Source organism: Apium graveolens, chromosome 7 (genome assembly GCF_009905375.1).
Source record: "Apium graveolens cultivar Ventura chromosome 7, ASM990537v1, whole genome shotgun sequence".
NCBI lineage: Eukaryota > Viridiplantae > Streptophyta > Magnoliopsida > Apiales > Apiaceae > Apium > Apium graveolens.
In genome coordinates this window covers 3,757,017-3,784,865 of record NC_133653.1, presented here as the reverse complement: position 1 = coordinate 3,784,865, position 27,849 = coordinate 3,757,017, and the positions used below count along the sequence as shown (strand labels likewise).

General features: G+C 33.6%; 3 protein-coding genes across 8 annotated transcripts; 1 reads left to right on the top strand and 2 right to left on the bottom strand.

Moving 5' to 3' along the window:
• Positions 1 to 171: 171 nt before the first annotated feature.
• On the top strand, positions 172 to 4,634 carry LOC141672225 (uncharacterized). Of its 2 annotated transcripts, XM_074478773.1 has the most exons (5): positions 172 to 470; positions 781 to 952; positions 1,340 to 1,483; positions 3,277 to 3,662; positions 3,809 to 3,948. In XM_074478773.1, the coding sequence occupies exons 1-5, from the start codon at positions 335 to 337 to the stop codon at positions 3,814 to 3,816; spliced, it is 846 nt and encodes a 281-aa protein (XP_074334874.1). In that variant the 5' UTR covers positions 172 to 334; the 3' UTR covers positions 3,817 to 3,948. The 2 variants fall into 2 exon arrangements, with proteins under 2 accessions (XP_074334874.1, XP_074334873.1); XM_074478772.1 differs by having other exon boundaries at positions 174 to 470; positions 3,277 to 4,634.
• Positions 4,635 to 5,709: 1,075 nt separating this feature from the next.
• On the bottom strand, positions 5,710 to 11,010 carry LOC141671551 (UDP-xylose transporter 3-like). Of its 4 annotated transcripts, none has more exons than XM_074477825.1 (8): positions 10,887 to 11,010; positions 10,361 to 10,515; positions 9,776 to 9,960; positions 9,353 to 9,420; positions 6,977 to 7,109; positions 6,640 to 6,801; positions 6,238 to 6,513; positions 5,710 to 6,104 (listed from the first exon to the last, which is right to left on the bottom strand). In XM_074477825.1, the coding sequence occupies exons 2-8, from the start codon at positions 10,494 to 10,496 to the stop codon at positions 6,006 to 6,008; spliced, it is 1,059 nt and encodes a 352-aa protein (XP_074333926.1). In that variant the 5' UTR covers positions 10,497 to 10,515; positions 10,887 to 11,010; the 3' UTR covers positions 5,710 to 6,005. The 4 variants fall into 4 exon arrangements, with proteins under 4 accessions (XP_074333926.1, XP_074333927.1, XP_074333925.1 ...); XM_074477826.1 differs by having other exon boundaries at positions 10,891 to 11,008; XM_074477824.1 differs by having other exon boundaries at positions 10,789 to 10,994.
• An 868-nt stretch (positions 11,011 to 11,878) lies between these two features.
• LOC141671550 (nardilysin-like) lies at positions 11,879 to 26,480 on the bottom strand. Of its 2 annotated transcripts, XM_074477822.1 has the most exons (19): positions 26,050 to 26,480; positions 25,892 to 25,967; positions 25,741 to 25,787; positions 25,535 to 25,647; positions 23,432 to 23,505; positions 23,218 to 23,313; positions 23,006 to 23,125; positions 21,151 to 21,384; positions 19,640 to 19,788; positions 18,833 to 18,989; positions 17,223 to 17,375; positions 16,468 to 16,847; positions 15,429 to 15,578; positions 14,808 to 14,990; positions 13,461 to 13,664; positions 13,263 to 13,369; positions 12,995 to 13,148; positions 12,707 to 12,828; positions 11,879 to 12,445 (listed from the first exon to the last, which is right to left on the bottom strand). In XM_074477822.1, the coding sequence occupies exons 1-19, from the start codon at positions 26,338 to 26,340 to the stop codon at positions 12,202 to 12,204; spliced, it is 3,054 nt and encodes a 1,017-aa protein (XP_074333923.1). In that variant the 5' UTR covers positions 26,341 to 26,480; the 3' UTR covers positions 11,879 to 12,201. The 2 variants fall into 2 exon arrangements, with proteins under 2 accessions (XP_074333923.1, XP_074333924.1); XM_074477823.1 differs by lacking the exon at positions 26,050 to 26,480 and having other exon boundaries at positions 25,535 to 25,639.
• Between the last annotated feature and the right edge of the window lie 1,369 nt (positions 26,481 to 27,849).

Sequence of the window (27,849 nt, the reverse complement as noted above, 5' to 3'; positions counted from 1 at the left end):
TTTATTTTAGTTCGAAATATTGATTAGAATAATATAACTAAAAATGAATTAAAATTTTAAATTTAGTAAAAGAATTTGACTTTAATATCAATTAATAATAATATAAAATTAGATATGAAATAGTATTTAAATTGATAGAAGTATGATTTCAATATCAATAAGAATTGGATTCGACCGATATGACGGCTAAAGCTGATAAAATTCATTCCAGCGGGCAATTAAGTAGTGTAATCTTCCATTCCATTTGGGTTTGGGTTTACATTTTCCTTCCCTCGGCTCTACAAGTAGAGAGAGGGCTGAGGTTTAGGGTTTCAATTTGTTGGTGTAAATAATAATGTTTACAGAACAAGTAACAATCGGAGTAATTACGGATCCTCGTCCCTGTTTTCGACGCCACCACCATTATATCACCTCCACTATCAACTCCTCTTTTCTTGCCGCCGGCTATATTCCCCCCGCCGCCGCCACTGGTAAAAATCCATTCTTTATCTTTTTTATTCGATTTTATTGGTAAAAATCGAATCTTTATCAATTCTTTTTGGTAAAAATTGTAACTTAAGTTTCTTTCTTTTGTACCCAGTTCTGTTTGAGTGTCTAATGTTTGTTTTGATTTGATTTTGGTGGTAAAAAATCGATTCTTTATCATCCTTTTTTTTAATATTCAAGGCAGTGTTGATCAATTCTTATTCGATTTTATTGGTAAAAAATTGTATCTTTATTTTCTTTTTTTGTACCCAGTACTTTTGAATGCCTAATGTTTGTTTTGATTTTGGTGGTTAGGTGAGGTGGACATTGATGGGTGGGATCAGTTTGGTGATAAATATGATTTCGTGTATTTGAGTCCCGGTAAGGGTTCAACGAAGATTTTTGTCAAGTGTTTGGCTATGAATGATACGTTGTTGGTTGATGTTTTCAAGAATGGTGATCAAGAGCTGGTGCATCTTGAAATCAAGTAAACTTTTGCTCTTGTTTCTGTTTTGGAATTTGATTGTATGGAGTAGCTTTTTTTTTCTAGGGCTGTGGTTCTAACCGAGTTTTGCTTGTTTTGACTTTGAATCACATATTAAACAAAATTAGTATTTTGAGTATATTTACGAGATTCTAGATTTTACTAAGATCAAACTATTTTAAACTTCATTTTTCTCTTTTAAGCATAAGAAAAAGAAATTATATTCAGCTACATTATTAAGCTTGTTGATTTGGTGGACAAATTACTTGTTCGTGGTCACAAAAACGAATTTGAGAGCACAAGCCTAGCTCGGTTCGAGTTACATCCCCATCCTTTTCTGCTTCTTCTGAATTCTTTGGAAATTGAGTCTGTTTTGTTTGAAATATGCAGTGTTCATAATTTTATAGAGAGCGGAAAAGTTTGTTACGGTACAGTATTCAAGGATTTCGGAAAACTTGTGAGTATCATTAACAAAGAAATACTGGGTAAACTGAGTGCCACTTCAGAATCTAGCTTGGGAACTGCCAAGTCAAGGTAATATACTCTAAATTCGTGAAAGACGTTAATAATTTATTGAAAGACCTATCAATTCCTGCATTTTTCTCTTTAGCACATGGATTGTAAGAAGTGATTTTAAACAATTTTGTTCCGAATAAGTGAAATAGTTCATCCCAAAATGTTCATCCCAAAATACCCTAGTACATACATTACCTCTGTTACTTATAGTAGAGTTTGCCAAACTGATTGAAGTCAGCGGTGTTCATTTATCCAGATTATTTATTATTCGATGTAATTCTTCATTTAACGAGGATTCTAGGATATTTATTCATCGAGATTCTACTGTACACACACTGAGAACTATGCGTCTTCTGCCAGAAGCTTCGCAACGGACAACGAAAGAACTGGAGTTGTTCTGGAAGGTTCTGTAAGGTTTTACAAGGTTTGGTGATTCATTAGTATGTTACCAAGGTTTGGTGAATTATTAAGCTTTGGTGAACACGGTGTCGTTAGGGTCAGTTTTTAGGATTAATTCAGTGGTAAAAAGTATGCGTATTTAAGTAATTATTAATATTTCTATAACCCCCAATAGTTACCCCCCCCCCTACCTTTAGATCTGGGTAATCTTGGTGAAATGGATCAAAGAGGTCCTTAACTTCCAGGGACTGTTACTCTTCAAGGATTTTGCATAGCCAGTCCTTACAACTAGCTATGTACAAGAAGTCTGTTGTGTAAATGCACCTAAATCGGTCCCCTATTGCTATCACCTGGTGTTGTTAAGTCTTAATGACAGCGAGGATTTTTTAATGAGCTTTCTTGAACTACCTACTGTTCATGAACCATTGAGAAAGTATCTGCATCTTTGTTCTTTATACCCTTCTTTACTAAATCTTATAATTCAAGGCAAGAAACCTACTCACATCTTCTTCTTAGTATAGGGATTAGAAGCTGATTTAATAATTTAAAGATGTAGTACAGGAATTTAAAAAGGACATCCTACTAATATCTATTATGTGGCTATTAAACGTCACGTTCTTGTACCCTACTCACTTGGAAGCGGAAACACTTTAAAAACTAGTAATATAGTCCATTGGGGTTGAATATCTATGGGGTAACTATGAATATCACATTCTTATACCCAGTTCACTTGGAACCCGAGGTTCCTATCCATTGGGGTTGAATAGAATTACAGATTCTATGATATGCTTATATATATGGTACCTTTAAGATTACAAATAAGTTTTATGTGGACTTCATAATCAAAAGTAGAATCCGACGGCATGTCAACTTCTAATAATCCTTATTAATTCAAATGGTAACTATAACTTAAATATTTAATCTATTATGTTCTTGATGCGGAGCATAAAACAATTAATTTAGTTGTTAATTTATTATTATTCAGATATAAGTATGTTTTTAATTAGTAATTATATATTATATTTGAAATATTATAGAATATAAATATATATTTGGTAGTAGATAATTAATAGGTATGAGTTATTATTAAAATGGTTTGTTTCCTTTTATCTTTAATTTTACTTAGTCTCCAAGTTACCTGTTCTCCTAATTTTTTATATAAAATATAATTGATTGTTATTGAAATTGAGATTGTTCTCTCTTATTATGGGTTGCGATCCTAACAAGCTTCTCTTCTGCGGTTGAGTAATCCTAGGGGTAGTGATCTTTCTTCAGTTGGATTACCTTAGGCATTGATTTTCTGCGTTTAATCCACAACTATTTAACTTTTTCCTAGTTTTTAATTGTTGTCCTGCACCAGTTCTTAATTTCTCGTATGGTTTCTAACTCTCTCAAGTCAATTTCATTCACAGGAGCATTTCCGGCATCACTAATCGCATCAGCAGAATGTCTTGGGCTGACCTACCTGTTGATATACTCTTTGTCATCTTTGGATTCCTTTATGATATGAACAACTACACCTTTGTTGATCTTTATCAGTGTCTTGCTGTTTGTCGTCCATGGCGATTTGTTGCTAAACAAATATGGCAGACCCGCATCTTGCCAACAACTCCGTGGTTATTGTTCCATATCGATGGATCCAAAAAGATATTTTTAAAAAAGAATCTATCTAAGTGCCATGAATATCCTCCTAGCCTTGCTACTAAAGATAATAATGCCGGCTTTTCATGTAACCTTACTCTTTTTCAATTGCAAACTTATGCTTCATATGATGGATGGTTACTTATTGGCGACTCTGGTAATCAACCCTTTCTTTATAATCCTATCACAGCACTTCTTCTCCAACTTCCCCCTCTGCCACCACATCTTAGACTTCATTTATTTATAAAATTTGTATCTTCTGGAGCTTCACCTACTGATTATAACTGCATTGTATGTGTCAAGTTTTCTGATCAAAGAGAAGATATGAACTACGACAATACTTTTCTGGCCTTCTGTAGACCAGCTGTATCTACATCATGGGTCGTGCTGAAGGAAAAGGCCGAAGATATTATTTTTAGTGGTGGAAAGTTTTACACCATTGGTAGCGGGGGAGATCTCTTTGTTTACAACAGTGATATCATCAATGGCAACACGAGTTTCTGCATAGGTCAGCCCTGGAAGGAGATAAAAATAGCAGAAGCAGTGTTTAATACTAAGTCACTTCCGTGGTTTGGTGACTGCTGCTGCCTCTTTTATCTGGTGGAATCAAAACAGAGGGAACTCTTGATGATCATGAGGACAGTTGGAAGAAGTAATTACTTTACCAAATCATTTCGTATTTTCAAGTTGAACCCGAGGGACAATAGTTATAATGGAAAAAGAAATCACTACTACCACTACTACTGGAAAGAGATAAGCGGCCTTCCTGAAAAAGAATCCATAATATTGCTATGGAATGAAGGTATGTCTATATCAGTTGATGATCACAATGGATATGAATCTAACTCCATATATTTCTATGATGAGGAAAGTTGGGGTAGGACTACGACTTATGGTATCTACGACGTGGGAAGTTGTAAAATCAATCACAAGACTGAAGATGCAGCTCGCCTCTATTCTAAATTATTTACCCCTTCTAAAATTTCAAATGTTTGATCATTTAGTTGTTGTGTAACTTGTGATGATATTTATAGGACTTCAATATTTTTCAACAAAACGTTTGGCTTTGTTGCCTGTAAGAACTATGTGTTTGTTTCGGTTAAAAAAAAAGGAAATATTTGTTTCTCTAGTCATATTTGTACTTTGGCGTGGTAGTTCATATATTAACTTACAAATGGAGTACATATTGTAAGTAGAATGTTGTTTCTTAGCATATATTTAATCCAAATGAAGTGGGTTTTTGTTTTGAAGGATTTGTCCATCTATTGACTATTGGTATTGCAATGCTCTGAGAAAATTGAATTTTTTTTTAACTATTTCAGTAATTTAGCAGGCTGTTCTTTTAAGTGACCAGACTTGCATAGTTTTAGGTTGGTGTATTAAATTTCTGATAGTTATCTTTTCTAGTATCGTCTGGCTAGTCAGAAGGGATGGTAGTTTGATATCAATTTTCTGGAAGAACTCGAGACCTCTTGGGTTCTTGGGATTTCTGGCAAATATTTGGAAATCTGATCACAGATTCCTTTTAGGTTAATTAAGAGATACTCTATTTGGGAAGACACGAGTCAGCAGGTTATCTTAACGGTTGATTACTGAAATAGTTGTTAGTGAGTTAAGTCTCCCATAGACGTGATCCACGTCATTTCTGCACTTATAACACATTGAGTATTATAAAAGGTCATAAGCAATACACTCCCAGGGCAGAGATATGGACATGAAACAACACTCGAGTGGATGCATCTCATCAGAACTATGGCTTGCAGCAGTTGCATACACCTGCTTCAGAACTATGGAGATTCTGAAGCCCTGTCGAATATTTTTGAGACGGAGTCCGATACTGATAATGAGAAGGAACAAAACTTATACTTGGATGAGTTTGACAAGTTTCCTGCAAGGGATATTTGAAGTGCACCTAGGTCAAATATCTGCACTCTCAAAAATGGTGAAGTAGTGGGAAAAAAGATACAGAAATATCCATCCTTGATGCGGTTCATAGTACAGTTGTATGATGTGCTTCACTTTTAAAGAGAAAATTAAATTGAATGTATTGTATGAAGTTTATGGCTAATTGGTGAATTGTATTCCCAGTTTTAATATTTTGATTTCTTGGTTTGGATGTCCTGCATTGCATTTTCAATTCCAAATCATATGTATAAAAAGTGGAAAGATAAATCCTCAAGATACAACTAGACACAAGCCTCACATACTTTAAATGTAATTGTTTGCAAAAAGGTCACTAGAAAACATGAATGGTAAACTCCTAACTTTTTTCTTTGCTGTAAGCATACAGGGCTTTTCTTCTTATTTTTTTCAGTTTCCACAAATAGTTTCTATCCTCGATAAACCAGCAACATCGTATCATTTACCAGCACGTCTACTTTCTTTAATTGAATATTTTTAGCTATGGTTGTTAATAAACGCTAGTTCTTCGATCAAGTTGTGAAAATCTATTCAGAAGATACAAAAAGTTAATTACAATGAATTAAGTATCAAGCACAATTCACGCTTGCAAGTCTTTCTTGGATTTCCATGCAGGGGAATTCTGAACATCACCTCCGTTTTCTACGGTAATCAATGGGTCAATTTCACTTTCTTTTGCCTGCAATCAACAGTTATATTCTATTAGGATATATTATTAAAGTCGTGAAGGGAAAACAAATATCTTTCCCATCAAATAATTTAATTAGGCAAATCTGTCTTCCAAAACTAGAAATCTATGAGCGTGAATGCACCTGGGACAACTGTGCTGATGCTTCACTAGCCTTCTGCAGTTGGCTCTCACGAGTGCAATAATAAGAATAGAGTACCATCCCAACAACAGCAACCAAAATGCCTAGAATGTTTCTCCAGCTAAACGGGTCTCGTAGAAGTGTATAGCCAAATGCCAGAACTAAACATGTCTTTAAATGTCCTAGGACCTGATAAGTTACTGGAGATGTCTTTCCAATGACCAGAAAGGTGCTGAAGTTTACTGATACTGATATTAGGCAGGACAATATAATGAATGCCTGCAATAGATATAGTCAGATAGTGAAATAAAGTTGGCAACAAATAAATAGTAACATGGGTATATAAAACTGAATGCAATTTTTAACTGCCTCCAAGATTAAGAAAAGATTGGTCATGAGTCTCACCAGCACATACGGAGTATAGTTGAAAGAAAATACATTCTTATTGGTCAGAAAACCATCCACAAATGGGCCTACAAGAAACAGTGTCAAAGCCTGATAAGGACAGGACTGATATAGGAGTTGCGTTGAGGAAACTTTGAACTTCTTCTGAATGGTATTGGTCATCTGTGAACAACTAATCAAGGAATTACAATGACTAGGGAGTTGATCAAATCAATTCCAGGCTGGTAAGTTTCAATTTCTAAAAGCAGCATATCTTTTACAAATTAGATCATTTAAATTAGTCAATAAAAATGGAAGCATATGAATCACATGCATCATGAAAATAAAGTCAGGATACAATTTGAGCAACACAAGTGGTAAGCACCGCAAGCAGAGATAAAACACTGCCCACAAAATTGAGCTGCAGGTCCGTAACAGTTGCAATTCCAACACCCAACAGGAGCACAGTAAGCGAAAGCTGGACATTTCTACTGCACGCCATAATCATGGAAGCACATTGAGCATGCATAAAAAATAAAACAAACATCAGCACATAATTTCATATATTTACTCCACCATTCCCAAGTTGGTAATAATATAGAACTAACAGCAGCACATAATTTCACAAATTTACTGCACTATCCCTTGGTAATATACATATGCCTTTTTATATTCAAGAAGCGGGACCCTTCAATATAAACTTACGAAAATTTGATTCGTCTAATCATAGAAGACATGAGTAGTAGTATTATGTAGTTAGTCAATAGCAGTATTACATAATTAGTCCATAAAATTTAAAGTATACACAAGCCCATCAATAGCTTGCATTTTAGATGTCTTTTTTGCTTAATCTGTATGTACTACGGAGTATATGATAAATTTTGGTTGCTTTTACATCTTAGTACCCAAGCAACATGAGTGTAAAAATTGCCAATTTAATAGGCAAAGTGCGAAGATGGATAAAATTCAGCCAAATAGGAACAGTGACTATGTGGCGTTAACAGTTTTGACAGCCAGTACGAACTGAATCATTTGGTGAACGGAGTATTCAGTGAATTTCCGGTTTCCTATATAGCCTGCTGCAGTGCCGGGGCTACAATTGATTCAGCATACCCCAAAATAATTATATAACAAATTTTGTATTAAATAAATAAATAAAATTATTGATTATTGGAGGTAGAATTAAATCTGATACATATAAATGATATAATCTCAAATCTCATGGTAATCCATGGCTTGTTTCCAGGTGTCTCTGCCCACTGAGCAGCGACAATATCCAGCAAGGAGCCAATTAAGCTATATTCTATTATTCCTAGAAATCCCAAATTTCTCATATTCCCTTCCAGAAATAGGGTATAATTGGGATACACTAATAACCTTCTTGGTCTCTTTGGCAATATTGGGGCCCAAGTATAGAAAGAAAACTTGTACAATTGCCTCAAATTCAGTCTTGCATTGAAGTTTTAAGAAGTTCTACAATTAATAATAATTCTACTATATAGGATATTTTACATTAAACTGATTGTACAAACCTGAGTTATTCACAACCTGGAAGTTCACATAATCGTATTGACTAAACACATATCTTTTTGTCATTTTATTCTTTTGTTTTAATTAACTATTATTAAAATTGTTGCTAGATTTGGTACATACAATTTTTTTACTAGATATTTATTTAGAGTAAATTGCAGTTTTCATCCCTCAGCTTTTGACCAAACTCAATTCAGTATAGCGACTTTGAAACCTGACACCTTTATCAATTAACCTCGTCAATTACCAAACACTATTCATCCGTCACCTTTGGTGAGAGTTGAACACATGCTAATGGCAAATACTGCCTTAACTCGGAGGACCTTAGTGCCTTATAGTAGTTGTTTAAGTTAAAAAAATATTATTGAAAACAAGAAAAAGGGAAAAAAGATTTTAATAATAGACAACTGAACGGGCAGCGGTTAAATAAATTCGAATTAAAAAAAAAAAAGTTTAACTGCCAAGCCACTATAAACTTTAACTATTCAGTTCAGTTATAAATTTATATTTTAAAATAGCAAATACAAAAAAGATTACAGGGCACCTGTGAATCCAACTCCGGTCATTTAACATGAACTGCAACAGCTAGAATTCTTATATTGAGTATGATTAAAATATACAGATATCGTCACTATCTAGCAGCGTTAATCACTGCAGCAGTTTAAATGAAAAGCATTAAGCATATACGCATATTTAATAAATTAAATTGTACTAGTAGAATCAGATACTCCCAAAATAGGTTTCAATTATTTTTAAAATTGATACATGACATATATGTTTATTAAGTACAAATCAACATGATAACAGTCAAAAGAGTAAAAAAGTACAAGGATAAATACTGTAGGAGAATGCTGTAATCTAGAAAGAACTCGCAGGGACGCACATGCCAGTGCCTTATAAAAATATAGCAAACATTTATGAAAAGATTTTTTTTCAAAGTAGGCCTCTGTTATAAACTGTAAACTGCATCAGACTGGAACTTCTCATCTTATGAGAAATTCTACAAAATTTGACCTCCAGGTCAAGGATCATTGAAGAAGGATCTGTACTTCTAATGTCTAATTTTCAAGAAATTTGAATTCTAAAAAGTTACAAACTTACAGAAATTACTTTTCACCAACCATTACAAAATTCGTAGCAGAGCTGAAGGTGTATAGTACTTGTGAGAGTATGACTGAGTTGAGATTGAAATATAAGACTTTACCTGAATTGCTTGCGGAAGAACAAAGTCTCCAGAAGTACTGTACAGGGGATGATTGCCAATTTTGTCATCTGCAATTAAAGCAAAAGAGTAGAGGGTCAGACACTGACACTCAGCCATATTCTAAAATATGAAGACCTGTTTCTGGTATGTACATTTGATCTGGACATGCGTGGAGGAAGGGTAGTTTCCCTTATACAAATAACATATTAACAAGGCCTAAGAATAAACAAATTTAAAAAGCTGGCAAATATGCTTCTAGCAAAGGGAAAACGGATGGGTGTGGATATTAACCTCTTTTAAAAGTAAATAGTAATTAAGTCTCAATACTTGGTTCTCTAGTGATATATCAATATTTAACAAAGGCTAGAGGCAGAGTCTGGTGAATGAGTAGTGTGGGAAGTTGAATTAAAAAAGAAAGCTTACCTGATAAAATCCTACTGAATTAAAACCAAGGCTGAGATTCAAAAGTCCAATGGATGTTCCATTTAATATCCCAAAACCCATGACAGCTTTTTGGTCAAAACCCTTGTGCTCAAATAGCTTTACCCACAAAGCCACGTGGAGTGAACAAAAAGTGACCAGTAGGTGCCAGCTTGTCAAAGTTGTAGCTGAGTTTTCAAAATGCAATTTAGAACCACAAGCATCAGATATTATTCACATAATCAAAAAACTAAAAAGAAAATGGGTTTTGAATGAAATTAATCTATAAGACGCGATGCTGGTTTCAATAATTGTAACAAATGAGTTTCAATAACAAATGTGAATTTACCAACACACATAATCAAAGAAAGGAATGCAGCAGCCTTCACAAATCGAGGATCTAAGAAGATGCCACATTCACGTCAACACACTATGTGTTTGATAGTTTGCCTTAAAAGGAGGAAAAATTGTACTAATATTTTTTGTATTGTTCGGGGCTTAATTAATCTCAACTATTTGAAGTAAAATGAAAAAAATAGAATTAAGAAACGAAGCGCAGATGCAATAGGAGGGGAAGGACATACTGACCAAAACAAAAGCCAAGGGTGGTAATGAGGGCCTTGTTGCAAATAACAATGGAAACGGAAGAAACAACAGATAAACCCAAAGCCCCGATGGTCCCGAGCTGAAAGCGCTGCTGCTGATGATGCTGATTCTCAGTCATAATTGTTTGAATGAAAACCCTAGATTAGGATAAACCAGCAAAATTAAAAAAAGAAGCAAACAGTACAAGTACATGATCATAATAAATCATGAACACCAATACTTGTAAGTTATATTTAGTAGGATATAAATATAAATCAAAGTGAATAAAGCCTTGGCACCTCTGAATATAACAACAAACACAACATCAACAACTTATAGAAATGAAGAATAATTGAGTAGCAAACCCTAGATCTACAATTATAATAATAATAGTAATAATTAGACTAGTAGAGAAACACAAATTAACTTGCCTCCTGATGAATGAGATGAAATGGATCCGTAGTTTTGGAAATAGCTGCAGCAATTAATAATAAACATACATACATATACTACTACTACTACTACTAACCTACCACTGTGTTGTTGCAATCGCAGTAATATTCTCCTATTAAATTTACTACATCCGTCGGTCGGGTGGAGTAACTACGACTGCCAATTCAATTTCCTATACTGTGTGGCGTATGTATACTTGTATCCTATACAAATTCCTCTACCAACTCTGCTCTTAGGCTCCTTTTTCTATATAGAAATTGACCGATTTTTTAATAAATTATTCATAAATCAGTGATTTTATTTTAATAATTATTCAATTTTTCTAAAATCACCTATTTAAAAATCTTTGATTCAACCGATTAATAACCTGCAAGTTATCCAGCCAATTTGATTTTTGAAATCCAATTAATTCTTACGAATTTTTATTTATTGTGATATATAATTATTTAGGAAAATTAAAATACTATATTCATTTAAATATGGATTATTATAGAAAATATGATATAATAAATATATATTTATTAATAAATAACTAATATAATCATAATTATATATTAAATATAATTTAATATTATAACACATTCAATTTTGACTCCCGATTAATCCCAGATTTTCAATTAATCTCAAACCGGTAACTCGACCGATATTCCCCGATTCCCGATTTTTACAAAAATACCTATAAATCATAAATCAATATTTCAAACAATTAATTTTGATTATCGAAAATCTTACACATATATTACTTCAAATACCCAAAACGTCAAGCACAACTTTTTTTTTAAATTTAAACAGCTAGGAAATGCATTAATTAAATATAATATAATGGGTATTTAACTTTTAAAATATTAATTTAACACGTTTCTATTTTCTTTTTAAATATTAAACTCTTCACATCTTTTGTATTTTTACAAAAAAAATCGTATTAATCAATATTTGATTGATTGGTATGAGGTTATCGACAAAAAGGTGTCATGTTTTACCAGAGAAAAAAAAACTAGATTTAAATTTAGTATACATTTAGATTTACAAATTTTTTAACTATAATCTACCTACATAACCATGCTAGTATGATGCAAAATACATATTTCATTCATGTGACTATTATGCTCAGTCCACCACAAATTTAATTAGGACGGTCCACAATATCAATAAACCAATGTAGTTACTTAAAACAACTAAACTCAAAACTGCATTTGAATAAGGTAAAAATAAATTATCATTTTTAACCACCTTTTGTAAGGCAATAAATAATTGTTCAAGATTGCTCGTCATATGCCGCCTGTGCCTCTTTTCTCTTCTCCGAAACGACTACGACACCATCCCTCCTTGCTGGTTAAAGATGTATGTCCCCGCGCCTCTTACACCATGATGTTTGGAGAATAAGTGATTTCTCAACAAATAGCTGGATAAAACTTAGACGATTTTTTAAAATCTGCAATGTCCCGGATAGATTGTACTGATGTTTTCTGCACATCAGAATCTTCCAAATTGGTGTTGCAACCCCAGAGTCGAACAGCAAGTCTCCGACACTTTGGAGATGGTTGTCTCATATATGTTTTATACCAGTTAACAACATCGCGCTTGCGAATGCTCTCGAGTTCAATTGCTTCCTTCTCGGACAAGTCAAACATATACCTGAAATTTTTAGATATTAGAGAGATTGCTAATTAACATCTATCTACTGGTGCATTGCCCAAAGAATTCCCCAGGATAACGATCATTCTTATTAAATTTTACAACTAGCCACTGAGTTGAGAGTTAGACCCAAATACATTTCCTGACATCACTAGAAAGAGAATGAAAAATAGGTTTGACATCAGCATAAGAGAAGCAATTTGCAAAACTTGTTTGACATTACATCTGATAAATGAATACAGACGCCACAAAGATGGTTACCTTTGATCAACAATCTGACCCCAAAAACGATTTGTTTCATAGGCAAGGGAAGGATCCTTCTCAAGAAGCTTAGCCGTTAAGCCACTTTTGTAATTCATGAATGATTCATTATCAAGTCCATTCTGCAATTCATATGAAGGCTCCACATCATATAATTTATTTTTGTTATGTTGCAATTAATGTTACAAACTACATTTCTCTTTGCACAAAGAAGTGAATACTCAAACAAGAAAGAAATTAGCCAAGTACAAAAGAGATGGAGGAAACTGAAGGAACTTGGATGCCTACCAATAACTTTCCAAGGCTATTTATGAATTCATCAATTCTCCCTTGCAAGTGGTTGGGGTTGTACTCTGAAGATTGAACACGGAAACAAAATCCCAATATGCGATAAGTCACCCGCGGACTACAATCAACAACATAACCAAGCTGTTCTTTTGTCCTACATTAACAAGTAAAAAAAACCTTGTCAAATTAAAATAAGGTTTGCTTTTCCTACAATCAAGAACTCCTCTAAAACGAAAATGATATGTTATAACGTAACACTTGACCTAACCTGAGCTGGTTGAAAAGTGGTTCTTCCACAATTTCATCAAAGAGATCTATTAGTGCTTTTATTCTGGGGAGATCTGCCTCTGATTCTGGTTCAATCTGATAATATAGCTGCAAGAAAGCCAAATGAACATACAACTGTAAACAGAGCTGAAAGAGTCATGCCAGACATTACCCTTGCAGCAAGTCAATATTCAATTACCTCAACCACGGAGTTTGGCTCAAGCTTATTTTTCACTTTGTCATCCCTAACCAGATTCGAACCAGAAGATAGACACATCACACTCTCTTTATGTCTCATCTCAAAAGGAAGAGTTTTCACAGGAAAGTAACTTCTAAATATGTTTGATATGTTCAGTGCCTCTTCTTCAAGCAAATTACCATGACAAAGTCCTTCAATATACAACTGCATAAAACGGATAAAAAACCATGTTCAGAATACAACAGAATTACTTGCAGAATTAGGATAATACTTTTTTTTTTGTTTTTTCATATAATTTCTTCACTTATACAATGGGTAATAATGTAATTTTGATGTCAAAGAAATTACCATTGGAGTTAAAATAGTAATGTTGGAGCTTATTAATCAATTCCTTTTTTATAGGAGTAGATATTAATATATTCATAGAGGAGTAAATTTCGAGGTATTAAGAAACTGATATCTATCAAGTATCAGTACTGCTCTATTTACCATGCAAAGAAAAGTTGTTCTTGTCAAACTACAAGATCAATACAGTTCTACAGAAGCACCAGTATTACAATTTTGATATCAGCATTTCGATTTCTTTATTTTTTTTCTTTTTAATTTTTCCAAGAGCAAGTCCAATGCAAGATGCAAAATAGCTGTAGTTATTGCTATAATTTGGCATCAAAAAGTATCTTTTGTTGCTAAAACAAAACTTCAACTCCAATACTAGATGCAATTTGAAACCAAATATTTCCTTATTTACCTAAATTTTGTCACTTTGCCCTAAATTTCATTTAAAGTACAACAACATGCATCTCATTTGTAGTGGTATGATGATGTGGCTAGATGCATAAATGCATCCTTGGTTTCAAATTTAGAACCAAGGATGCATATATGCATATTTGCATCCAAGTATAGAACTCCTTTGGAGTTGAAATTTTTGACATTTGATTTCAAATTATAGAAATGGCATCACTTATAGCATTGCACTGGACTTGCTCTAAGTTCTAACTGTGCCTATATAGTATTCCTGATGTTGATTCCTCATTAAGTAACATATTAATTTCACATTTACTATTATATATATGATTGTCACACCTCTTTCTTAAGCAATCAATAAATTGCAGCTCTAATAACACTGGCCACATATGTGCGACTACAATTTAAGTGGTGTAACTACTGAATAGTGAATACGGTTATTATGCAGCTTATGAAGAATTGCATACTTTATATTACTACTGTCTGTCAACTTTTGATATTGTATCACTACAGTAATAACTATGTTACAACAAACTAATTATGTAGCCAGACAAAGATGTAGCACTACTTTAGTTCAGAGTCGATAGTCTAACACTTGCACACCTGGGAAAGGAGCTCAGGGATAAAATCTCTCACATCAGAAACAGAAATATGATCCAGTAATTTCAGCTTCTCGTCTACATCCCAGAAACTCTGACAGAGGACTTGAAGCCTCAAGTAAGATGAATGATTAAGTGGTTTCATGTTGGTGTTTCTCAAAGTTCTCTCCAAATTCTCTTTAATAACCTGCAAATTCCGGTCAGCATCTAGGATATCATATGCACCAACTCAAGATCAAATGTCATTCCTAATATACTCTGACATCTGACATGAGAGATACCATTCAATTTACAGAAACTATCCTTTCCATCAACATACCTTAATTTATCCAAGCATTGTAGTATGAAAAATTGAGCTTATAAAACTTTTAAATGAGTAATATAGGAATTAATACATCAACTAGAATACCAGATGACCAGAAGAAACGAAAAGCATATGACTACAACAGTTATATATTTTATCAAGGCATGATTCACAAGTATCACGTACATACAATTTGCTATCAGTAAAAACTTTTAATTGGAATATACAGAAAAGCAGGCAATCATAGTATCCTACTAATCCATAAACGTAAGTATGGATACAAAATGAGGCCAAGCATGATATGAAAACTTTTGTGCATACCTTGAAACGATCATCTCTTGGCACAAAAGATTTGGTAATCGACAAAACTCTAGATAAAATAACTGGAAGCTTATCATTAAAGCCATAGATCTTTAACTCCAACTTGTCACTGTTAAGAGATACAGAAGTTTCTAACTTTGCCACACTAGCCTGCATGCATTAAGTTTCCATTAGTGTTCAGTTACACATACCACGTCATTTATCAGATTAAAGGTAATACAAAAATTATATAGATGGATATTTCTGCATAGGAAGCAAAATGTATAATACTCTCGATACATCTTAGGTGCCCATTGTTTCTTACAATGTTAACCTATAATAGATCCATATTTGTAAAGGGTAAAGAATTGTTTTCTTATTCTAACACTTAACTGTTATTAAAACCTATACCTCGCGCTATTTCCACTATTTTTAACAAATGCAGACTTCTTAGAAAGTCACCTGAATCCTAGTTTTATTTTATTTGATTATGAATGTAAGATATTGGATAAAAGGATTTATACTGTCCCGTCAGGTTTTTAGTTATTCACAATAAAGTGGTTCTTCCATTGTGTTGTAACGAAGATACCCATTGAGGTAGATCTTAGCTGACAATTTGTATACAAACACCTTCATTAAAAAGTTGAGAGGAAGTAAGAGAATACAACACAGGAGAATCAAATTTCATAGCAAATTAACTTCTATACTCATTTCAAGGTGCTGATTTTAAGAACATTGATGAGGCTGCAGAACGAAATGTCAAAATAGCAATAGAATACTGTGACATTATGCTAACCAACCCTTACTCCAGATAATAAAATTATGGTAGTTTAAGCAGTAGGTAACAGACGGAAATGGACTTGTACCAGAAAGACAATTACTGGCAGGACTGGTCACTGACTACCAATATATTTTAATTTATATATAGTAGCTAATGAATTTGCTATGACTACCACTTACGGTTCACCATGAAAAATGGCAGATAAACTTCTATCAAAAACTAGAGTAGTAATGCCAGCATGTTTGAGATATATAAATACTTAATGTTTAAGTAACTAACCTGATAAATAATCTCATTTAGCTCATCTCTGAGAAGGTGAATGAACAATTCACTCAAAATATTATTCTTCAAATCACAATAAGCTCCCTTTAATGTGATGCGAAAATATGCATTTGCACGAGGAAATTTAAAAGTCTTATCAAGCTTGTACCAGAACTTCACTAATTCTTCATCAAGTATACATACTGGGAAAGGATTATCAGTCGTATCACCAGAGGCCTTACAAGCACGAATAGAAAAATCAGAAGGAATAAACTCATTTCTTGCAGGCAGATGTAAGGAAGTATCAATTGCTGGAGGATCCCTCCACAATTCCATTAGCGTTGGAGAAATATCTTCCTCGACATACTGTGATCCAAACCATGGCTCACAACTGTACTCTGAAACAGCGTAAAGTTTCACTAGGTCATGATTTTCAGAATGCTAAAGAAAGTTGTATAGCAACATTGTTCGTAAAGAATGGTTAGACTAGTTCAGATATTATGAAAGGTAGAACATTGCAAATCACTTGAAAGGCGTAAAAATTTAGGCAGTAACCGATAGCATATAATCATATAGACCACACGAACTGTCTTGCTTATATGCCTAAAATTTATTTATTAACGCAAACAAGATTGGCAAACTTTGGAATAAAAACCACTACCATCAACCTCCGTACACCGGAAATTATTCCACCTTGACATGTCAATAAATCGTACAAAACACCGAGAAAAAATTGTGCAGTTCCATTCTTAAAGAGAAGGGAAGAAGTATACTCTGTGTGATATGAAGCTTCTTTGATATTACATCAGTTCTCATGTTGTCTGGCGTGAAGAATCCCAAAACATATTTGATCATATTATCATCCCAGACCTTGTAGGAATAATCCCCATAGATAATGTCTTCTGGTGGGTAAACAAGCAGATTCTCTGAAGGGAACAAAGTAAAGATACATAAATTCATCCAAAATTAGCCAAATAAAACAAGGCACTGAAGAGGGCATTTGCTAGAAAATCAGAAAAGATGTCTCAATGCAACGAGAAAGTTCTAAGCAGGTTACATCAGTACTAATTGGTAAAAACAAAAAGTTTTGAGCAGGTTACATCAGCAGAGTTATATGTTGACTGTTAAAATTATATTCTAGGCTGCTGAATGAGCATACTTCGCAAACTTAAGAGTATGACAAAGGACCAGTTTCTGTAATTTTAATATAGGAACTGACAACAAAATCATATGAGATGCAGTATTTTCAGAACATCTTGTGACGCATGTTCTGATGTTCTTCATTCCATGAACACCACCTTGACTTCTAATCTTGGCAAGAGTTTATGATCTTACTTCGTCATAAATATCGACTAGATTCTTGAGAATCGTAGCACTGTCAAGATAATTATTATAAAAAACAACAAAATGCAATCCATGAAAAATTAAAGTAGAATCACTCACTTCTCAAGCTAGAAGCACCTAGTGTGCAGCTAATAATCCATTATCTGTCTCGTATTGCCATTTTTTTATCAGACTATTTTTTCTGTTTTTTATGAGATTAAGGTAAAGATTAAAGAAAGGTCTAGAACAAAAAAATTTAAAACAAAATTCTCAGTATATTCAAATTCAAATAATATGATCAAGTAGGAAGAATGTAAGTGAGAGAAAGGGAAAGTTGAAACACCATTAATCACTTCCATAAATGTAACATGTACTATTTTATTAACATTTTCTTCTATGATCATTAGAATTTAAATCTTTTACATTAATTTGATCTAGTACTTTAGATGAAGTACTAATGTATTTTAAGCTTAATACCACACTATGCAAACAGACAAGTATAAGCTCTGCTTTATGCTGCTGTCAGCAAGAGAGCAAGATCCGAGGTTCTATAGTGCAGTGTAAAGAATACATTACCAATATCTTGAGGCTATATTTGGCAACATGTGGTGTAAAGCTGACCTTATTCTTTTTGGTTTAGCTATTAACTCATATTCATTGGCAGCATGAGATGCTGATGTGTCCGTATAAATTCCACAAACTTCAGCACAATTGTTCCGTTTCTTGTACTTGCAGGTCAGACTATCTTATTAAATAGTCAACTGTACGATAGATGAAGAATCATATTCCTTTCTATAAATTTCTCGCTTATTAGTATTTTAACAAATGAAGTTAAGCAATTATCATGTTTTCACTTACTCCAAAGTCGATGCCTACGGAGCACTTAGCCGGGAGATGGAACGAGTCCCATGTTGCCCAAAAATTATAAGCGCGCAATGCGTTTCACAATTTAACTAGAAAAAAATTAAATTACAGTCTTTACCAACTTTTTATTCAGTCAACTTTTTGAACTATGAAGTTGATGTTTAGTGAAATCAATTGTGAAAAAAATAAATATAACCTGCGAGTTCAGCAGCATAGTCATCTTGAGGTTGCTCCTCTGCAAATCTGAATTCCATATTTCCAATATCTTGGAGCTCCTTGAAAATCCATTTTTGGGGAGAAACTTGGCGCAAGAGTTTAATGTATTGATAAACAAAACCAACGATCTCAAAGATCTATCTCATTGACAGCGCCAGTTAAAGAAAACATGTATTAGTAAAATGTTAAGCAAGAGATATTTTCGATGATGACATGCAGAAGAATATATGCAAAACATGGGTGCACTATCTATGCTATGGTGTAGTAGGTGGCATATGACTATAGTTGAAGTTATCAGAAAATGCTACATGGGTATTTCAGTATTCTTTTGGCTTTATTGTTTTTTGATCCTCTTTAAATAGTTCAATATAGTTGAAGACTTGAAGTTAACAAAACAAACATCTACCGCCGTTTTAGTCCACTTTGGTTTTATCGTTAACTAAGCAGAAGTTTAGGTTTTGATTCCCTTTACATAGTTCACTAGTACAACAAGTTGCGATGAGCTTTATTATAAAATTAAGAGATCTCATGTGCATTCCAGTGTTCATAATTCAATTTTGTTAATACAGAGAAAATATCGGTTTAGGGGCAGAAAAAACAATAGTAATATAATATGATACAAGTATAGGAATCCTTATACTCTCTCTACTTCAGAAATTCTTCTACTAGAAAAACATTAGCCAACATATAAGTATCCGCGAAGAAGCATTAGTGCCAGACAGGAGTTCATATAATAACAAGTATTTTTTGTTGCATAATCACTAGATATTAAGAAATAATGAACTACCTTTTCCAGGCCAGAGTCAGTGAGATGTATAGACATGCCAAATATATACGCTATTGAAGATTTGTGCATTCCTTCATCTCCAACCCCGGCAGATATAGATGTTGCCCATCCTTTAGCCTTCAGAAAGTAATGCAAGCTTCCTTTGCCCTCTGAGAAAAAAAGTGGTCTAATTTTGAAGACCCGATATATGTATTTCTAGTAATGGGGCACTAGCACAATTAAGAAAGAGAGAGAAGACTGTAGGAGAGTAAATGATTGCACGTGCATATTCTGTGTTTGAAAAGGATTATTCAGTAAATTGAACATAAAGAGAAGGCAGAACAGTATGTATAAAATCTATATTTACAATTTGTCTACTTCCCTGGTTCATGTTAATAAAGGGGCACAGCCTCTTATATAGCCTATAGGAATACAAAACTTTCTCAGTTGCTCCCTAAACTTGGCACAGTGTAGATATTTTAACAAGTAATTAAACACAAAAAAGTTTACAATTTCTTTTTAGTATTTTTAAGAAAATGAAATAAATAAATGTTTTACTTAAAAAATTAAAATAAATTTCTCTTTGTTTAGAATATTTATACGTAAGCGTTTTGGAAAGCATACTTCAAGTCTAAAACGTAATAATTATTTGTAATAATAATTTAACTATTTCTAATACATACCCTTGCCCAAAATTTGGACAGTGTCCCCGACTCCCCGTTTCCTTCATTTTTTAAAAAATTTCAAATACGACGGCGAGTCGTGTTGATCCTTGGACACTCGGACATCTGAGTTTGAGTAACATAGACATTGCCATGATTTATAGTGACCTAATATGCTTATGCCAGGCATTCCCCTTCTCTATCTTAAAGCAAATAAATATCATCCCCTGCCCTATAACTTTTGTCACAATTGACTCATGCATTTTAAGACGTATAAAAAACATACTCGCACACAACATTTTTTAAATATCTTTTTTTCTACGAAACTTTAAGATTCAAAATACGAAAAACAAAAAAAAATATCAGGTACAAGTTTTTTTTGTAAACATGTTGGAACACATGCAAAAGTCAAAGCGGCCAATTATGGGAAGGAGTAGAAAATTTAAGAATCTATGAATCAAACCCCACTCCATTATTTTACTCCCAATTATCCAAAATATAATTTGTAGCTCTGAGACAAGAGCTCCTACGCTACACATGTTATTATATTTTATAAAGGAGTAAACTAAATCTTAACTATAAGTGCGGCACACAAGTTCACATCAAACACCGGCACGATAATTCATGATGGGTACAAACACTGAAAAGGATAGATGAGATAACCAAGAGTGAAGGAATTCAAATATGCCAATAAACAAATATACAAACTAACATAATTAAAATCAATTTTGGTCAGCAAACTGAGCAAAGTTAATAATTTACCCTATAAGCGCCAAAACCATTGATAGATGCCTCAATATAGTTAATTAAAAATGATGTCCCCCTACAGAAAAAAACACGAATACTCGATGTAGGCAACCATAACATTACCATGCCCAAGAAGATGAGCCAAGTAATCTTCTGATTTCTTCATGTAGTCTTTCCGAAGACTGGGCAATGTCCATGATAAATCCAGCATATGAATATCTTTAACAGCTTCTAGCCGATAAAGTTTACCAGTTTTCCAAATTGGAATTCCTGATTTGAACTCATGCTTCAATGCAACTCCACTCTTCACATTGCCAAAAAGTTCAAGAACCCAACTTTCCAGCACATCCAGTGCCTCTGCAAAATTTGAAATAACCATAAAAACAAGTTAAAAGTTTCAATTACTTCTAGTCTCACATGTGCATTATGTCTTACATGTTCATTAAAACCTTAAGCAAATTCATACAATTATTGGCCATAAGTTCTTTCACAAAGGTTAGTTCCCTCGGTATACTATGGCAGCATACAATAGAGGAACATAATCGAAGACATGTTAGACTCTAAAAAATTGTTAGTTGTTGCTAAGAAGAACTGTCAACAACCTATAAAGTATAATATGTCAGCAGACAGCAGTACAAGTAAAATCTAATTTGTATCTATATTTAACTATTTGGATAACAGAATAAATTTAACTAGATGACTAGATGCTCAAGTGTGCTTTCATTTAAGATATAAAAAAATGTAACACCAGAGATGGATACTCTAATCATCTCTCATAAATTTGGTATTGAGGAATGAATTGACTTCAGGTATTTCTTATATGTTACACAAGGCATAATCCCAGCCCATGAGCTTTATACTAAAAAATGTGAGATTTAAGCATGTATCATGGTATCAGCATCATCACTTAAAATGTCACACCCTTTGACATAAAGATGAATTCATAAATCATTATTTAACCTAAAAAACTCAAGGTGCATCGACGAGGACCTTATAAACCAGCCAGGAAAAAACTCTGAAAGTTAAAACTGTACAATTTAGTGTGATTATCAATCAAACTTGAGGTATAAGTGTGCCTGCTTCGTGCTTACAAAAAAGAGCTTGCACATTCAAAAAAAATATTAAATTGCCCTTTGGTAAGAAAATAAAACTCTACTATAATCTCACATATTTTCTAGTCTATCATCTCATGTTCATCCCTTTATTCGCTCTAATCTCCATCAGTCATGCATATCTTTTCTCACACAGGTTTGCAATCTTCACCTCTTCTCGACTTCCCCTCCATAAGACCCTCTTTATCTTTCCCCGTCTACCCTATCTCTCTCAGTGTCTATTGTTATTAATGTCCCAATCTTAAAAATAATATAAAAAGTTACATCTCGTAATCACAATTCACAAGCGCAGCAAAATCAAGATATTGATTCAAAAGGATAACCGGTGTTGTCGAAAGGCACCCCGAGCGCTTTGATATTCTACTTTGTTTCGGACTATTTTAAGTATTATTGGTTGTTTAATATTTTAACAATTATATTATTATTTATAGATTTTATTATCTTAAATACATTTTTCTGGCAAAAAACGCCTTTGCTAGTCGCGCTTCACAATCAGATGTTGCACATTTTGTGTATTTTGTGCATTAAACAACACTGTGCTTATGACAAAGACAAAAAACTATTCAAAATAACCAACACTATTCGCAAAAAACATTACTCGACTTTCATAATATTTCATTGCAAACAGACTTCAGACCATCTCCGTAATAAAGCCTAGCACAATCAACATGCTCAAGGATATGGTGCACCATGCATGCCACCAACCACAGTACATGTGCTGTGCTGGCGGAAAAAATGACAAGTTAGTTTAACTCACCAAAATCAGTTCAACCTAAATAGTAAGCAGAAATAGTACGAGGAAACGAGGCATAAATAGCCAGCTGAAAAAGAAAATGAATAAACGAAATTGCATAAGATAAAATCACCTCCCCCTATGACAACTAGCTTCATTAGTTCACCCTGATAATAGTCACTGTATAGTTTCAATATTCGTTCGCGCAAATCAACTCCCTTTTCCATAGCATCACCCAGACTCTTTTTATTACCTTCCACCAAGAAATAAATAGCACGTCAGTTACTGTGTAACATTTTCATAATATTCAACACATAAACAAGAGATGCCAAAAGAGTCGCTTACCCCAGAAAAATTGATTCAAAGGGTGACCAGATGTTGATGTATGACATTGAAGTTGTTGTAGACGACAAGCATCATTCTGCACTATCTGGTTATATTCTGCACAAGTTTGTTTTATGTGATATGACATATACAAAAATTAGTGAAGAAACAGTAGGAAAAAAAAAAGCAACTTAATACATGAAAATGACTTTCCATTAGAAGATATATGGGATACCTGAGTCAACGGCTAGCAGCTCCCTTTCCATGGCTTCAGCTTTAACTAAAGGTGATATAAAGAACTGAGAAAATCTGTAAAACATACAGTTATTGGCATAAATGTCTAAAAACTCTTGTTGGAATAGGAGAAACACTATGCTGTTGAAGATGAAAAGCTAAAACAAATCACTAATATGTTGTTTCATTAATTTATAGTTAAAAAATTCACTATGCTCTTATAAAAAATTGATAGATTATAGTAAAATCTTAAACACATTATTATATAATATGTGATATATATTAGGGCGGGGTTCAATGGTAACCATAATTAAGTTGGATACCCAGAGACCACACCACACACCCTTAGTTTTATACTAAACGAATGTTCCACATTTCTTCTAAATCGTTTAAATTTTTTTCAACCCATCAGTATCTTTTCTCATGTGTATTCCCGTCCCTCTTCTTGTTCTCCCCTCTCTCACACAAATGTATATATGATACATACGTGCACACTTTGTATTTTTCCCAGTGAGACGCACATTGTCATTTTCCCCAGTGAAACACAGCGACTATCGTTCTCATCCCAGCACTTCTATATCACAACCATTTTCCCCTCGAATCTCAAATCATTAGACAAACTCATTATCGTGTATGATTGAAAATCTCACAAAGTTTTCTGGCAAACTTTTAAGCCTAATGCCTCTTTCATCTAGTATAAACTTTGGTTACGCTATTTTTATATCATTTAAATTGTCATATAGATGATAAATCTTCCCTAGTTTTTTATTTCCCAGTTGGTTATATAAACTAAATTATCATTTACACTATTTGAATCGTAATACAACAAGTTAATCATTTATGCAAATTGGATACTCTATTCTACGAGAATTGTTGCGGATGATTAAATGATTTCTTACAAGAGCTGTCATGGAGAAAACTCTGATTATTCGTTTGTTGTACATGCATGATTGTTGAAGGCACAAAAGGTGAAAAGGCGGATTTGGATGAGGGAGAAGACTTTGTTCTGGACATTAAAATACCTTATATTGCTTGCTGAAAATGACTTTTCTGGATTTGAAGAGAATCTTTATAGTTACTGAAAATCAAATTGATTTTTTTGCAATTTTTTAAAAACATTTTGCAAGCATTGTTACAGAACATGGGTCGGAGATAATGAGGAGACATTAAATGGGCATATTTTAGAACTGACAAAGGTGTTATGCAAGTCACTGTGTGTTTCTAGCTCGCAAAACAATGTGTCTGTTCCGCAAGCAAAAACAAAGTGTCATGCACAGTGTTCTACACGTAGAATGAACACTATACAAAGAAATATTGATTGTTATAAAAATAGATTAATTTGTCTAAAATGTGGCCAAAGTCGTCAAAGAAGGTGACAGAACTTGTCGGAGACAATGATGGTCGGTGATGACGACGTGGTTTATGTACATAAATGATAAATCATACATGTTCAAAAGTAATATACATAATTTGACTTATAAATTTATTACTAGTAAATCATCCATTACTTGTAACTAGATCAAAGGGTTGCCATTTGGTCTCTCCAATTCATCTCAACTCTTCAGGTTTCAGATTGATTTGGGTTCAAGTAAATCTATTCGATTTGGAGCAGATCAATATCCATCTATTCGGTTTAAGTCGACATTCCTAACAATTTTGCAGTAGAGTGAGTAGCTAAATATTAGTTATAAATATAATTGCAAGTCAAGAATAGCTTGTTACATATCATCCAAATTTTTCTATGTTTCTACATGAGATCTCATACTTCCTCTATGAGATCATTAATCTTTTAAAGGAAGGGAAGAAAGATTCATTTGGATCAATTTCAGCATTAAAAAGATTGATATCATAAGCTGCATATGGTTGGCTAGGAGATGATGCAAGTATAGAAAGAAGAATGTTGGGGAACGATGAATTACATAGAGTGAAAAGTATGATGACTGAAGTTGGATGTACAAATAGACGCTTGTAATCGATGAACACTACTTTATATTTCTAGAATGGAATGTAGTAGGGATTTTGGTTCTAATTTTTCACAAATATAGTTCATCTTTCATAACAAATGCATTTAACAAAGAGAAATGGTTGAAAAATGTGTTATTACCTTTTCAATGCACCCTGAAGAAACTCTGGTTTAACTTCAAAATGGTAACACGTGTGCTCTGCTTCTGTGTAAGCATTTGAAGAGCCTCCGTGCTTAGACAAGTAACTATCATACTAGTAAAGAGAACAATTAATTACACTTATAAATATGCTTGAAAATTTAATTATTATTAAGGTACAAAATTAGCAATAACTAAAGTGACACACCTCATTTTCATCGGGAAATTCAGTACTACCCATAAACAGCATGTGCTCTATTACCGAAAATCAGGTGAACGATAGAGAAGTTAGAATAATAAAAAACGCTTCCTAGTGCAAATGTAAATAGAGAGTATAAGTAGGACAACCGGGGTTTAACCTAGAAAGTGGGCAAGACCCTGGGCCTCCAATGGATCAGAAAAGCTACCCATACCAACACACATTGCAGCAGCTGCCTGGAATTAAATAATTATAAAACATAGAATACACGAGGGATACAATGAATTGAATTATATTACTCTTGGAGAAATAAATAACCTTCTTAGTCTGAGATGCGCCTTGCTTCCCCTTGTCATCGTCTTCACTTTCGTCGTCGTCGTCTTCGTCATCGTCATCTTCACTATAGTCTCCGTCGTCGTCATCATCTTCTTCTTCGTCTTCTAGAGCAGAAGCGGCTCCTTCTCTAGCAATTGACTCGTAAATATCTGGATCGTGAATGAGGAGAGCACATAGGCCATTGCTAAGTCGAATATATCTGTAGAGTCGTCTATCAGTCGGCGATTTTATGACTATATCATCCGAAGAGTAAGTGCAGCCGCCGACTGCCATTTGTTACGAGAGAGAGAGAGAGAGAGCGCGAGAGAGATGATGAATAAGTTGCAGAGACCCGAGAGAGATACACAATATAGGCCTGATGTTAATGTGTAGGCCGGGGGAGCGAACTGAAAGGAAAAAGGATATGATTGGGAGTTGGGACTATTGTGCAGGCCCGGCTCAAACCGACGCCAGGCCCTGTTCACAAATTAGAAGGTGGCCCTCAATTAATTTTATTTTAATAATATAAATATATTTTTTGTATTATATATAATTTTAATTAATTAACTCATTAGTTAAATATATTTAAAAACATTTTTAGAAATAAATACGTTATGACTATTTATTTAAACTACTTTCTTCTATTAGATTTTATTTTAAGCTATTATAATTCAAATATATTAAATTCATATATGTGCTAACACGTATTAAAATATTAAAATATAGAATAAAACTATTTATGTTCAATTTAAATGAAACGTTACTACTAAGGTGAAACACAAATTAGAATAAATATTAGTAGAATAATTAAACTACTAAAACTGGAATCAATACAAAATTGGTGTCAAAATATTTTTTTTTTCCGACAAACAAGCGAAAAATATAATAAAACATTATAACTCAGCCAAAACAACCCTTTGAATCGTCAATTATAACCTAATTATGAAATAAAAATCAAGTTAAACAAATAATTATTTTGTTTTCAGATTACTTAACACATAAAATATTCAAATTCTTCAGTGTGAAAAGTATTACAATGCACATCGATTTAAGTCGAGTCGACCAGAGTGTCCGACAAGTCAAGTCGTCACTAGTCGACACTAGTCGACAACGTATTAAACTACAAATATATAAATATAGATATATATAGGGAGTTGCTCAAATGAGAACACCACTATTATGAGATATGAGAACCACTCTTATCCACATATTTTATATATATTGATTAAATTTTATTCACACTTTTATATTTTGAGTTATGTTTTGTTTTATTTTTAATCTCAATCATCTAACCACCTCCTTCCCTATCAGCCCCCGCCACCGGCCGCCATCATTGCCGGAAAAAACCGTATGCCGCCGTTGTCGAAAAAATACCAGACCTCTCTCTCTTGCCCCCTTCTCCCACACCCTCCCTCCTCCTCCCTCCGCTATTTCCTTCAACTCCAACGTCATCCTTCACCACTACGCCACCTGAAATTTTGGCGACATATCTCCGCCATCATCGGCATCTATAATCATCCTTAAAATTAGCCTCGAATTGCATATGTCTCCAATAATTAGTGGCTTATGCATATTAATTAGCCATGATTAAGACAAATTAGCCCCGGTTATAGCAAATTAGCCTCAACTAAGGCCAATTAGTGTACTCTAACTTAAAATTAGGTTATTTTAGGCCTATTTAACAGTTTGTACGTGGAAATTAGCTCCGTTTAGGCCGGTTAGCCCTAATTAGGGCATGTTGACAACTTTCACCCTATAATTAACCTTTACGAAGGCTAAAAGGTGATCGAAACTCACTTTTCA